Source organism: Salvelinus fontinalis, chromosome 2, assembly GCF_029448725.1.
Source record: "Salvelinus fontinalis isolate EN_2023a chromosome 2, ASM2944872v1, whole genome shotgun sequence".
NCBI lineage: Eukaryota > Metazoa > Chordata > Actinopteri > Salmoniformes > Salmonidae > Salvelinus > Salvelinus fontinalis.
Genome location: NC_074666.1, coordinates 36,681,178 through 36,695,667, shown reverse-complemented (window position 1 = coordinate 36,695,667; position 14,490 = coordinate 36,681,178). Strand labels below are relative to the sequence as shown.

The following is a 14,490-nucleotide window of genomic DNA, read 5'->3' as shown; positions in this document are numbered from 1 at the left end:
TTTTTCCAATACTTGCATCTGATAATTAATTATGTTAATAGCTAATGTAATGTCAATTATCACATGTGAAATGTGAAACAATCCCTACAGAGTAAAGCAATGTGTACTACTACATTTTCTAAAAATCATTCAACACTCAAATAAATGCATGTCTTCGTGCTCTTTTTCTGCCTGGCCACAGAAAACAATTTATTTGAATGAGATGTAAAATTCCCGGAAATCTATTTTCCTAGCTGATAGTCTGGTGCCGCACAGATAGGCCTGCTAACGTCTTTATCTTTAGGCTCAACCCGACCAATCAAACACCCTTGGTCCGCACCCAAACTGGAGAGTCAGTCTTCACTGTGACTGGACTAAGTTGTCGCCCTCACCCGGCCCTCACCCTAAACCGTGTCACCTGACACCTCCCACGTGCATCATCCATACATTTAATTTTGTTGAAATATTATACAAATATGGTGCCATATAATATAATGCCACCCACAATGAAAGCTCCTGGAAGATGGTTGCAGTTATATTTGATATGTAGATGATTCAAACCACAAACATCTACATCAAGAGTCATTGCATCATATTCAGCTGAAATGAGCTGCTGATGCTTGGGTACCCTTTCCTTTGTAGACAAGATCTAAGTCACAGTTGATTGCATTGCCATGGCGTGAACTATAAAGTATGTGTGGTAGGGAAAAACTGTACAAAAGGATGTGCTGTTGCAACAAATCTTTGAAAGTTTCAAGAGGAATCATCTCAGTTGTCTGTTTCTTAGGTGGTTCTCTTCAAGTCATAATGTTAAATTATTCAGTGACTTCAATAACCAGTTAAGTTCACGTCATGTTTGAACAATGTTTGCTTGGGTGTGTTTGAATGTTGACAAAAAAGACTTAGACAAGATGTAAAACAAAACACTATCTACACAATGCGATGGTGGAAAGATACACTATATGACCAAAAGTATGTGGACACCTGTTCGTCAAACATCTCATTCCAAAACCATGGCCATTAATATGCGCTCAAACATAACGTATTAATAATACGCTCAAACATAACAACATTTCTCCGCCATGTTGGAGTCAACAAAAATACGAAATTACATCGTAAATATTCCCTTACCTTTGATCATCTTCATCAGAATGCACTCCCAGGGATCCTAGTTCCACAATAAATCGTTGTTTTGTTCGATAATGTCCATTACTTATGTCTAAGTAGCTACTTTTGCTAGCATGTTTAGTGCACATGTCCAAACGCTCGCGCAAATGCAGGCGAACTCGGACGAAAACTTCAAAAAGTTATATAACAGGTCGAATAAACTGGTCAAATTAAGTAGAGAATCAATCTTCAGGATGTTGTTATCGTATATATCCAATAACGTTCCTTCATGTCTGTAGAAGTTATGGAACGCAAGGCGATATCATGAGGAAAGCGCGTGACCAGGAACTGGCAATCTGCCAGACCACTGACTCATTCCCCTCCCATCCGGCCCCACAACACAGCATACGCTTCATTCCACGTTCTAGACTGTTGACATCTAGTGGAAGGCGTAGGAAGTGCAAACAGATCCATATCTTACAGGGAATTGAATCGGCGATGAGTTGAACATTGACCAGTCTCAGAATTCTCACTTCCTGTTTGGATTTTTTCTCAGGTTTTTGCCTGCCATAGGAGTTCTGTTATACTCACAGACATCATTCAAACCGTTTTAGAAACTTCAGAGTGTTTTATATCCAATAGTAATAATAACATGCATATATTAGCATCTGGGACAGAGTAGGAGGCAGTTCACTATGGGCACGCAATTCATCCAAAAGTGAAAATGCTGCCCCCTATCATAAAGAAGTTTTAAACCACTCGAGTGTTGCTTTAGCAGTATGTTTAGGGTCATTGTCCTGTTGGGAGGTGAACATCCATCCCAGTCTCAAATCTCTGGAAGACTGAAATAGGTTTCCCTTCAAGAATGTCCCTGTATTTATCACCATCCATCCTTCCTTAAATTCTGAACAGTTTCCCAGTCCCTGCTGACGAAAAGCATCATGGTGTTGGTGTTCTCAGGGTGATGAGAGGTGTTGGGTTAGCATCAGAAATAGCGTTTTCCTTTATGGCCAAAAAGCTCAATTTTAGTCTCATCTGACCAGAGTACCTTCTTTCATATGTTTGGGGAGTCTCCCACATCCCTTTTGGCGAACACCAAACGTGTTTGCTTATTTTATTTTTCAAAGAGGTTAAGCAATGTCTTTTTTCTGGCCACTCTTCCGTAAAGCTCAGCTCTGTGGAGTGTACGGCTTAAAGTGGTCCTATGGGCAGACACTCCAATGCGGAGCTTTGCAGCTCCTTCAGGGTTATCTTTGGTCTCTTTGTTGCCTCTCTGAATAATACCCTCCTTGCCTGGTCTGTGAGTTTTGGTGGGCGGCCCTCTCTTGGCAGGTTTGTTGTGGTGCCATATTCTTAATGTTTTAATAATGGATTTAATGGTTCTTTGTAGGATGTTCAAAGTTTCGGGTCTTTTTTTCTCTTTTTCTCATAAAATTTGGGGAATTTTTGGAAACAAGATATTTTTTACATTTCACCTCATCAATTTAAACTATTTTGTCCATTACATAAAATCCATTTATATTACAGGTTGTAACGCAACAAAAAAGGAAAAACGGCAAGGGGGATTAAGAATTTTGCAAGGCACTGTAGTGTTCTCCTGGCATCCGCCAAACCCAGATTTGTACGTCGGACTTCCAGATGGTGGAGCGTGATTCATCCCTCCAGAGAATGCGTTTACACTGCTACAGAGTCCAATGGCGGCAAGCTTTACACCACTCCAGCCAACGCTTGGCATTGTGCATACTGATCTTAGGCTAGTGTGCGGCTCTCGGCCATGGAAATCGATTTCATGAAGCTCCCAACCAAAAGGTTCTTGTGCTGACGTTGCTTCCAGAGGCAGTTTGGAACTCGCTAGTGAGTTTTTCAACCGAGGACAGACGATTTTTGCGCACTTCAGCACTCAGCAGTCCAGTTTCTTTGAGCTTGTGTGGCCTACCACTTCGAGGGTCCGCCGTTGTTACTCCTAGATGTTTCCACTTCACAATAACAGCACTTACAGTTAACGAAGAGAGAAATTTGACAAACTGACTTGTTAGAAAGGTGGCATCCTATCACGGTGACACATTGAAAGTCACTGAGCTCTTCAGCAAGGCCATTCTACTGCCAATGTTTGTCTATGGAGATTGCATGGCTGTGTGCTCAATTTTATACACCTGTCAGCAATGAGTGTGGCTGAAATGGCCAAATTCACAATTTTGAAGGGGTGTCCACATACTTTTGTGTGTATACAGTGCATTTGGAAAGTATTCAGACCCCTTCTCTTTTACCAAATTTTGTTACATTACAGCCTTAACCTAAAATGGATTAAACAAAATGTTTCCCTCAATCTACACACAATACAACATAATGGCAAAGCGAAAACAAGTATTGATCAATTTTTGCTCATTTATAAAAAAAACATACCTTATTTACATACGTATTCAGACCCTTTGCTATGAAACTCGAAATTGAGCTCAGGTGCATCCTGTTTCCATTGATCATCCTTGAGATGTTTCTAAAACTTGAAGTCCACCTGTGGTAAATTCAATTGATTGCACATGATTTGGAAAGGTACACACCTGTCTATATAGGATCCCACAGTTGACGGTGCATGTCAGAGCAAAAACCAAGCCATGAGGTCGAAGGAATTGTCCGTAGAGCTCCAAGACAGGATTGTGTCGAGGCACAGATCTGGGGAAGGGTACCAAAACATTTCTGCAGCATTGAAGGTCCCCAAGAACACAGTGGCCTCCATCATTTTTAAGTAGAAGAAGTTTGGAACCACCAAGACTTCCCAGAGCTGGTTCCCCGGCCAAACTGAGCAATCGGGGGAGAAAGGCCTTTGTCAGGGAGGTGACCAAGAATCCGATGGTCACTGACAGAGCTCCAGAGTTTCTCTGTGGAGATGGGAGCACCTTCCAGAAGGACAAAAATTTCTGCAACACTCCACCAATCATGCCTTTATGGTAGAATGGCCAGACGGAAGCTACTCCTGAGTAAAAGGCACATGACAGCCCGCTTGGAGTTTTTTTAATTACATTACATTTTTTCAGCGGCAGGGACTGGGAGACTAGTCAGGATCGAGGGAAAGATGAACGGAACAAAGTACAGAGATCCTTGATGATAACCTGCTCAAGACCTCAGACTGGGGCGAAGATTCACCTCCCAACAGGACAATGATCCTAAGCACACAGCCAAGATAACGCAGGAGTGGCTTCGGAACAAGCCTCTGAATGTCCTTGAGTGGCCGAGGCAGAGCCCAGACTTGAACCCAATCCAACATCTCTGGAGACCTGAAAATAGCTGTGCAGCGACGCTCCCCATCCAACCTGACAAAGCTTGAGAGGATCTGCAGAGAAGAATGGAAGAAACCCCAAATACAGGTATGCCAAGCTTGCAGCGTCATACCCAAGAGGACTCAAGGTTGTTATCGCTGCCAAAGGTGCTTCAACAAAGTACTGAGTAAAGGGTCTGAATATTTATGTAAATGTGATATTTCCAGGGGGGGGGGGGTTTATACACATTTCTAAAAAACTGTTTCTGCTTTGACATAATGGGGTATTGTGTGTAGATTGATGAGGGGAGAAAACAATTAAATCAATATTAGAATAAGGCTGTAACATAGCAAAATGTGTAAAAAGTCATGGGTCTGAATACTTTCCCGAATGCACTGTATATGGTGTAGGTCAAATAAACATACTAAAATAAGGTCCTAGCATCTCTTTGCCAAAAAACGTACTTTGTATGGGGGCATGGAGGGGCGGAGGAGATGTCAAACACCTGTTGTTGCAAAACTGTTTGGGGTCTGATTAGAAGGGGTGGGGGCATGTCATTGGTCAGAGACAAACTGGACCAGACCCAGAACATGATAGATAAGGGGACCACAGCTGTGATGTCATCACCATATGTAAATGAGCTGGTGGCCTTAAAGGAGACCATTCCAAGCTGTCAGGGGTCTGTGAACAACCTGGTGCTGTTGGAGATGTGCTGGTGGTTGGAAACCAGAGCAGCGTGTTAAGAGCACCATCAACACCCTTAAATAACACTTTGTTCTTCAAGAGGAGACTGAGGACAACGCAGACAGAACAGATGTGGAGGTGAGCATTTAAAGGCCCATTCTGTGATATTTACAGTCGTTTTTGATCACCTAACCAAGTCACTAAACATCTAACGCTGTCGGTTGTGCTTCATTTGAAGGTGGATAATTAGGGGAGAGCTGATGTTTAGAGAAGGTCCTCTATTATGATGATCTGCAAGTGGTTTTTTTTAGTTAACCACAAGCAATTGCGACAAAGGAACGCATGTACACGCTATCGATATAATGCAATGTGGGACCTGCACTTGGTTAGTCTTGTAATAGGACTCCTCAAAACTCAAAAAGATTTGGACATCTGACATTTCTGTGGATCACGCTGCATTTTATGTCTGGGAAAATATAATATCATTCTAGAATATAGCATGCATATTGTATTCATACCCAGGGTGGTTGACTTCTCAATGTTAACACATTAACAACATATTGACTCAAACCTGTTTCTCTACATTGGTTTGTGTTTGTTTAATATGTAATATCCATTCTCTTTTTTCCAACAGGTTTATTCATTTAGGTGAAGTCATCATGGGACATTGTTTGTTGGTCTTGTACCCTGGACAGGATATCATCATATACTGTAAGTTCGTTATGGTGACACTACAGTATAGATGATGTACTATCCAGGGTCTCATTCCCCCTTCTAGCCACTATCAGCACCCACACACACACTGTTGATGGTTGGAAGCTAGAGGGTGGCGATCAAACCGTTACCATTACTGAGTTTTAGCAATGGTAAGGGTTCTATTGACGCCTCTCAATGTCATCGCTACATTTGTACACATGAACGGATGGACAGACGTTGTTGGAAGCTAGAGGGTGGCGATCAAACCGTTACCATTACTGATTTTAGCAATGGTAAAGGTTCTATTGACACCTCTCAATGTAATAGCTACAGTAGTAAACACACGAACGGATGGACAGGCGAGGTTGGAAGCTAGAGGGTGGCGATCAAACCGTTACCATTACTGAGTTTTAGCAATGGTAAAGGTTCTATTGACACCTCTCAATGTAATAGCTACAGTAGTAAACACACGAACGGATGGACAGACGCGGTTGGAAGCTAGAGGGTGGCGATCAAACCGTTACCATTACTGATTTTAGCAATGGTAAAGGTTCTATTGCTGCTTCTCAATGTCATCTGGAGTTGCGACAAAGGAAACTAAAAACGGGTGGACTGGACTTTTCTTCCCTGCAACAAGGAGCATTTGTTTATAACAAATTAGTAATACCAAGAACCAGAATTGTATATAAGAACTGATTTAGATATTTTAATTGTAAGGTGTTTGTTGACTTGTGAAATAAATGTTTTAATTTAAAACCAAATTACTATCAATGTCTGGGTGTACATCTTACTCTAAAGGTGGAATACTGTACCAAGGTTACCACCTTAATGCATTTGCAGGTTACACATAAAATTGTATGATTGTTTAGTTTATTTATAATTTCATATACAGTGTACAGCTTTTAAAAGTAGTTGGTTTGTCTAATCTGAGATCATGTCTAGCATTCTACACAAGTTAGCAGTGTAAATGTCAGTAATCAATGGAGAGCAGCTGTTTCTGTACACAGTAAACAGACATCACAGCCCTCTCTGTCTCTTCATTGAGACACTTAAGCCTTTCCTCTCTTTGCCCTTCCTTTGGGCCACAGAGGGCACACACTTGTTATTCATCAAGATAGCCTGGATAGAGAAAGAAGCTCAGAGCAAACTCACAGAGAGGGGGAGAAATGAACCTAATCACTATTATCTGACCCATTTTACAAGCAGGTTAGCGCTCCATTTTGCCTTCCATTAAAGAGTTGACAATTCAGTTCTCGGGCTGAGTTTTGCTATGAGAGAGACAAAAGAAAGAGTGATAGAAATGGAGGCTTGAGGGGACTGCAATGCTATGGGCAGCTGAGCAAGAGAGTGCAAGACGGAGATAGGCAGGGGCTGGATAGAACAACAGGGACATTCGACAGACAGAACATGACTGTGCTACTCCCAGTTCAATTATCAGCAGGCCAGGCTAGCAGAGGTCTACTGCCAAGGGGAAGCTTCTGGAAGCCCAAGATAAACCAGCAACCTTTTCACAGCTCGGTCCAACCCCCACCACACACACACTCCACATCAAAATATAGCTGTTTAATTAAGAGGTCAAAATTGAAATTAAAAGAAAATGTTACAGAAGCTCTGAAAGGAAAAACAAATATCTGCAAGTCATATTTTACTTAAGAATGCTTATGCAAGAACACAGTATGCTGACCCTTGAGAGAAGTGACTGTAGATGAGGCTGGGAACAAGTTCCAGGGGAGGGAGCACTGTCTCTGTTTCTGCTAGCTCTCTCACTAGCTGACTCATGATGAGCCTTTACAAGCTCTCAGCAGCATATTTTAGCTACAGGTCTGTACAAAGCCTATTCCCCCTCAGGAAACTAAAAAGATTTGGCATGGGTCCTGAGATCCTCAAAAGGTTCTACAGCTGCAACGTCGAGAGCATCCTGACTGGTTGCATCACTGCCTGGTACGGCAATTGCTCGTCCTCCGACCGCTTGGCACTACAGAGGGTAGTGCGTACGGCCCAGTACATCACTGGGGCTAAGCTGCCTGCCATCCAGGATCTCTACACCAGACGGTGTCAGAGGAAGGCCCTAAAAATTGTCAAAGACCCCAGCCACCCCAGTCATAGACTGTTCTCTCTACTACCACATGGCAAGCGGTACCGGAGCACCAAGGACAAAAAGGCTTCTCAACAGTTTTTACCCCCGCTACTGTTATTTTTCACTATCTTTTTACTGTTGTTTTTATTTCTTTACTTACCTATTGTTCCCCTAATACCTTTTTTGCACTATTGGTTATAACCTGTAAGTAAGCCTTTCACTGTAAGGATGTATTCGGCGCACATGACAAATAAACTTTGATTTGATAGTCAAGAAGTAGAAACCAGTCAGATCTTTCCTTGAAAATAGGGAGTCCAACAGTGTTCATTTCCTATTCACAAATACACCATAAAACTGTCCCCCAGATGATCATAATACTCAGTTTATCATAATCCTGGTCAGTTCTTCACCTTCACAGAGAGCCTCAGCTTGACCTCTCTGAGGAACACTGTGCTCAGGTCATCTCCAGCCTCCCTGGCTATCCTGGCAACCATCTGACCAGCCTGGCCAATCACCATTTTCTGTCATCAGAAGAAATGAAGGACAAAGCAAATACAGTATATTAATATGAGCATGCATTTCAATATGTCAATGTTTTAAGTCCACAAGAGGGCCACAGTTACCACAGCAGATATGAGGAATGTATACTGTAATAATCACTAGGTCCTAACAACTAAATATACAGTAAATCAATGATTTTCAACTTTGTCGTCATTCTCTTAGCTGAATAAAAACCTAGAGAGCAGTCTGGTGCAGGGGTCAGGCTTGAATCATTTTGAGCATTGCTGCACCAACGCAGATGTAGGCTCACATCCATCCAGTCTGTCTGCCATTAAAAATGTATGGTTTAAAAAGGAGTGCTCAAATATTTACAAGGTATTACAGCCTAAAGAAGACTCCAGGCATAGTGACTTGAAACTCATGAGTCTGAGGACAGTTTATCTACACATGTAACTATCAGTATGAGAACACATGGTAGAGCAGTTTCATATCTCCAACATTAGGTGGAGATGGGTGTGACGGGACACAGATCAGTTGGCCATTTCAACTCCATTTCAACTCAGAAAGTAAACTGAAATTTCAATTTTCCTCAATGCTCGGAATTGAAATTTGCAATTTACTTCCTGAATTTACTAAATTTAAGTGGAATTGACCCCAACCCTGATAGAGATATCACGTAGAATCAAGCTGTAGACTCACCATAGGGATGTGATTTTAAGGGGGGAGGAAAATAAGTCGGAGAGCCGGTTCAGATTAACTATCTATCGACACATTGACAGGTCTATGTGAAGGGCCACACCCATAGAGCGTGGAGCCTCGCTCCGTCTACGAGAAAGTTCTCGTAGCTTTTCTCCTCGTCTTTGTCTCCTTCCACTGATGGCTTCTCACGTGTTCATTAGTAATGTAGTTAGGTTGGTAGTGGTGCTCCTTGACATGTTTCACAACAGGGGACATATCGGAATCTACATTGAAAATAGTACTGAGAAACGCAGCACACTTACCATGTGACTTTCTTTCTTCACATACAGTTTTACTGCTATATCCAGCTCTCCATTCTCCCTGTCGTGCCACAAGTCAATGGCCTGCAATTGCGAGAAATAAAAAGTTAATATAATTTCAAAAGGTAGTACTACCATGAGTATTTCTCTATATGTGCTACAACATCCAAATCTGGCACACAGATAGATATTATGGACAAAAGAGTCAATAATCATTGTGATTGGACACTGGACCTACAATACATCTCAAGCTGGGATGACAGTTAAAATGGTTGACACATGCACACGCACTATATCTGCATATGGCATATAAGTGCAGTGCATTGTCCGGCTCTGCGGTCTGTGTGTGCCTGTAATGACGAGTCACCTGCGTCATTGTGTAAGGGACTTCTTTGGGCAGATATTCCAGAAGCTTCTCTCTGACAGTGTTGGTGCAGATCTCCTCAGGAGTCTGATCCGTCAGGACATCACTGTGGTATTGCCAAGTCCCAGGCTTTGCCCCCACTACTAGGTATCTCTGTAGAGCAGACAGACAGATGTCAACAGCAATTGTTAATTGTTAGTTAAGTGTTAGCTACAATTGATGTCCATGGCTTTCAAATAACTCAAATAATTCTACAATGAATGTACTTGTCAATTTAGTATTAGATACATTGCTTCATAAGTCCCTATATCACCATATGCTAACATTACCTTCAGTGTCTCCACATCCTCTCCATCCACAGCAGAGACCATGAAGACATCCTTGAAGTGAGCCCAGCCCTGTTGGGTCTTCAGAGCCCTAAGCTGCTCCTTACTCAGCCCTGACTGGGCCTCACTGCCCTCACCATGAGCCACATCCCCACCCGGCTTGTCCTCATCTCCAGACCCTGATGTCCTAGCCTCCCTGTCTGTCCTCCTCTCAGCCCAGGGGGGCTTGATCACCCTGCGGACCTGCAGCTTCCGGCCGTTCACCACTCCACATGTCAGATCTGCTGTGATCTCCAACAACCTGCTCTTGCTCTTCAGCAGGTCAACCTGTGCCATACACATTACACGGTTCATGTGCCAATTCATGTAGTAGACAGCTCCTAATTTATTACATCATAATAATGCATAATATCATATGACAACCATGATCTCACCTCAGCACATATGATCAGTTATTATTGACAAGGCCATGGAGAGGATGAGGTTTGCATGCATGTGATAAATAAGTTGTACCTTATTGAGAACTAGGACTGCTGGGATATCTGGGTGTTGGGTCAGGCATTTCAGGACCTCAAAGTCTAGCTTGTTGCAGGTCCACTTGTCTGACACATCTACCATTACCACCACTGAAGCAATAACAACAAGAAGAGGACATTAACATGATGGCATAGGCCAGTGACACTCACGCATAATCCGATATACACATGCCAGATCTACTTGTGTCAATGCAGTGCATCGACATTTGCCCACAAAATTCTTTATTTAAAAGGAATTGTGAAAATGTATGGGACCACATACATTTTGGGGACCACACACTGTTTAAAAAGCATAGACTAGACTGTCTGAAAAGCAATGGCCGAGTTATGGCCGATCATCCGAGTGCCCGAAAAGTTGCAAAAAGTGAAGAGTTATGCAGTACCAAGACCAGCTTCCTTGACTGTATTCCAAGGATCCTCGAGGAGAGACTTCTCCAGCTGGTGCCTGTGGAGAAGGTAAATAGCACCGTTGGAAATTCACCTATTCCGTTTTATCACTATAATACCACAGTAATTAAACCTGTGTACAAATCACCTCTTGACTTTTGTAGGTGTAGTGAGTCCAGGAGTGTCCAGTAAAATCTAGACAGAGAATGTATAAGTATGCATGTACAAGTTTGGTTATCTAATACGTCTAAAGTTTGTATATTGGACAGATACTGTACATAATGGAAGACTGCCCTGAAAAACAAGTGTTTTTCACTTGTCAAATTGCTGCTATGCTAAATGCATGGTCTGTGAGCTGATTCTCGCTTACAATTTGTGTGTCGTCTTCTGTGAGAACGCCAAGGGCACGGGACCGTGTAGTGTGCACTTTCTTGGAAACAGCAAACACCTATGATCATGTTCAGAGAAACTGGTGTTCATGGAAATACACTCCAGACTGACTTAAGAGTGACTCATGATGCGCATGTGTACAACTTAAAGTGAAGAAACTGGCCAGTACAATAAAGTGAAGTACCTTTCTGCCAAGCAGTTGGTTGGACAGTGTGGACTTCCCAGCATTTGGGGCACCAATGATGGCCACTCTTAAAACCTTTGAGTTCTCTGGTTGATCTGGATCCTTCACCAGCAATGATAATTGTTCAGCTGAAACGAGAGTTTAGGGGTTGGCTTATCAGATGTATGAGTAAAATATTAAATACATAATACAGATCTACAGAATACAAGGGCATATTTATAATATTCTTAGACATTCATTCAGTGCGCAGCATTTGGATAAGGCGAAACTGTACTGCGATGCCCTAAACCCAGAGGTAACCAACTCTTTTATTTTCAGAGGCAGCAGTTGTGATTACCGCTGTCGGGCAGAACTGAGGCTGGATAGTGATAAAGAGTGTCATCTGTCTCCGCCGCTTTGCCTTTCGCCAGTCTGCTCAAAAACGCATCCGATGTAATAAAACAGGCAGGAGTGAAGCAAAAACCGTGTCCATTATTGGTCCCTGGACGACCGGCAGCCCATCCTAAACCAAAGCAACAGAGACATCGAGATTATCACCATCACTGCGTAGACTTGCCAGGTAATTTATGCAACTGTTATGCCTAACGTTAATTTACAATGACGCACGAATCTGACATTTTTTCAAACTATATGTAACCTGACATCAATATACAAATTTCCTCAAAATGAAATAACTAACGTTGGCTGACTATATCTTATTAGCTAGCCAGCCAACTATACGGTATGGCTGTCATGCCTGCCAAGAAAATATAATAAGACATTTGTTTCGGACAAAATTAAGTATATTTCTGGGTAGGGGAAAGGCTATTACATTTGCATGATCACTTATTAATTTGAGATATTAAATCTAGTTTAGCAGATAAGGTAGATAGATGACTGACCCGTTCTGAGAAACGGTGACGCATTTTCCAGTGGCGCAGACACGTTAGCAACTCTCGGAACACGTAAAGATTTCCCGAAAATCGAGATGCTCACACGGAAAGCCATTTATGAAATAAACTTATCTGGCCGAGCTATCGCTGAAATTCCAACATACTTCGGTGACTCTATGCGAAACGCAAGGTTACTTCATGGCAGCATGATCGCTTACTTTCACATTGAACTACGGCGCAGCCATGATGGACAAACCAAAGAGTGGTTTTGTCTTGGAAGAGTGTCTGCTTGGTGATTGTGGCGAGCATTGGCTTTACTGCCCCCTAGCGAACAAGAGGAAGAAACGCCAGCGATCTTTCTTGCTTGGCTTCTGACGCCATCTATCAAATGCTCTAAACCCCAATCGAAACTGGTTAAAGCAATTTTGGAACACAATATAGAAAACCACATAACATAGAGAAACATTACATCCATGATACATGATTTATCTTCTGAGCCATTGCTATTGGCCATAATAGCAACCTCTCTGCTAATTAACTCTGGTAAAATAATACTCAACTGAAAGTAAATTAACTTGAACTTTTAATGATAATATAGGTCTATGGATCATCAAACTGATAAAAATGGCTTGATAATATACATAAAAAATATAGCAACAGACAAGTCTGCCATTACAGATTGTCAGTCCAAGTGGGCTATGTATGTACACCTTCCAGCTGACTTGTTTACCCCTGGGGGTGCCCACATGCACCACAGTTTGGAAAAACACTGTAGTCGAAACACCCTGGGTTTTAGGACTTAAAGCAATGTGTTATCCTGGGGAATATGCAGCAAAGATGCCAAAATGGCCTTGCTTACTAATTTCAAGTTTTTAATGTCCCATGCATTAGTGCAGGGAAATTCCTTTCTTGCAAACTCAATTTACCACAAGAAATTGACAAAAAGGGGATTTGATCATCCAAAAGCCTGCACTGAGGTTAATTTGAGAATAGGGGAGTGTATTTGTAGTTGATAGATTGATTTGTTCTATTTTATTATGTTGTTTTCATTCTCATCGCAAGTAAAGCAAGAGAGAGCAGATGTTTCTCCATAGTCCTTTAAACATGCCGGCTGCTTGTTAGTCCTCCAGGACCCACTCAGGGCGGAACAAACACCTCCACTGGGAAGAATGATGAAGGATATCAGGTAGCTCACAATCTGTCATCATTTAACTGAAAGCTCTGCCGAAAAAGAGGGAGCAGCAAAAATAGAGCCTTTAGCAGACACTCATTGTAGAATAGACTTTTAATGAAACTAGAAACTAAAGGATATTTGAGGATCAGTATGTTTGAACTGAGCTCTCTCTCGCTCTCTCTCTCTCGCTTTCAAACACGCACACACGCATGCATGCACGCACAGCCACACATTCATTCAAGGCCATTGCTCCCTCAGGGCTTCCCTCACATGGCCATCAGAGTTTTTTCTATGACTGCATTAACTTTGGCCTTCAAAAAGGGAAAGGGCTCTCCAAAAATAACAAAATGAATGTGCCTGCAAACCATTTACACAAAGGGAAAGGGCTCCCTCCAAAAAGAACAAAATGACTGTGCCTGCAAAAATTTAATTATCAATTGTAGAGCCCATGTTGCCATTTAAAGTGCACTTGGAATAATGTCATAGAAGATCAAATCAAATCAAATGTTATTTGTCACATACACGTGTTTAGCAGATGTTATTGTGTGTGTAGCAAAATGCTTGTGTTTCTAGCTCTAACAGTGCAGTAATATCTAACAGTAATATCTAACAATTTCACAACAATACACACAAATCTAAAGTAAAGGAATGGAATTAAGAATATATAAATATTGAGTGAGCAATGTCAAAGCGGCATAGACTTAGATACAGTAGAATAGGATAGAATACAGTATATACATATGAGATGAGTAATGCAAAATATGTAAACATTATTAAAGTGACTAGTGTTCCATTATTAAAGTGGCCAGTGATTCTAAGTCTATGTATATAGGGCATTAACCTCTAATGTGCTAGTGATGGCTATTTAACATAATTTAACAGTCTGATGGCTTTGAGATAGAAGCTGTTTTTCAGTCTCTCAGTCCCAGCTTTGATGCACCTGTACTCATCTCGCCTTCTG

At 41.9% G+C, this 14,490-nt stretch overlaps 2 protein-coding genes and 1 long non-coding RNA gene across 3 annotated transcripts in view; 2 read left to right on the top strand and 1 right to left on the bottom strand.

Moving 5' to 3' along the window:
- The first annotated feature begins 4,981 nt into the window (after positions 1-4,981).
- LOC129818034 (uncharacterized) lies at positions 4,982-6,481 on the top strand. Its single transcript, XR_008753887.1, has 2 exons — positions 4,982-5,162; positions 5,659-6,481. It is a non-coding gene; the product is annotated as an uncharacterized LOC129818034 (long non-coding RNA).
- Positions 6,482-7,268: 787 nt separating this feature from the next.
- Positions 7,269-12,639, bottom strand: LOC129818018 (GTPase Era, mitochondrial). The gene is made up of 11 exons (XM_055873557.1): positions 12,365-12,639; positions 11,821-11,985; positions 11,484-11,611; positions 11,280-11,357; positions 11,058-11,104; positions 10,906-10,967; positions 10,500-10,612; positions 9,990-10,313; positions 9,664-9,813; positions 9,300-9,380; positions 7,269-8,318 (listed from the first exon to the last, which is right to left on the bottom strand). The coding sequence occupies exons 1-11, from the start codon at positions 12,468-12,470 to the stop codon at positions 8,196-8,198; spliced, it is 1,377 nt and encodes a 458-aa protein (XP_055729532.1). The 5' UTR covers positions 12,471-12,639; the 3' UTR covers positions 7,269-8,195.
- The window catches only part of LOC129817938 (protein FAM222B-like), a 75,038-nt gene continuing 72,500 nt past the window's right edge, over positions 11,953-14,490 (top strand). The window contains exon 1 of the mRNA XM_055873548.1: positions 11,953-12,042. The gene's annotated coding sequence lies outside the window, so the exon portion shown is untranslated. The remainder of the gene's footprint in view (positions 12,043-14,490) is intronic.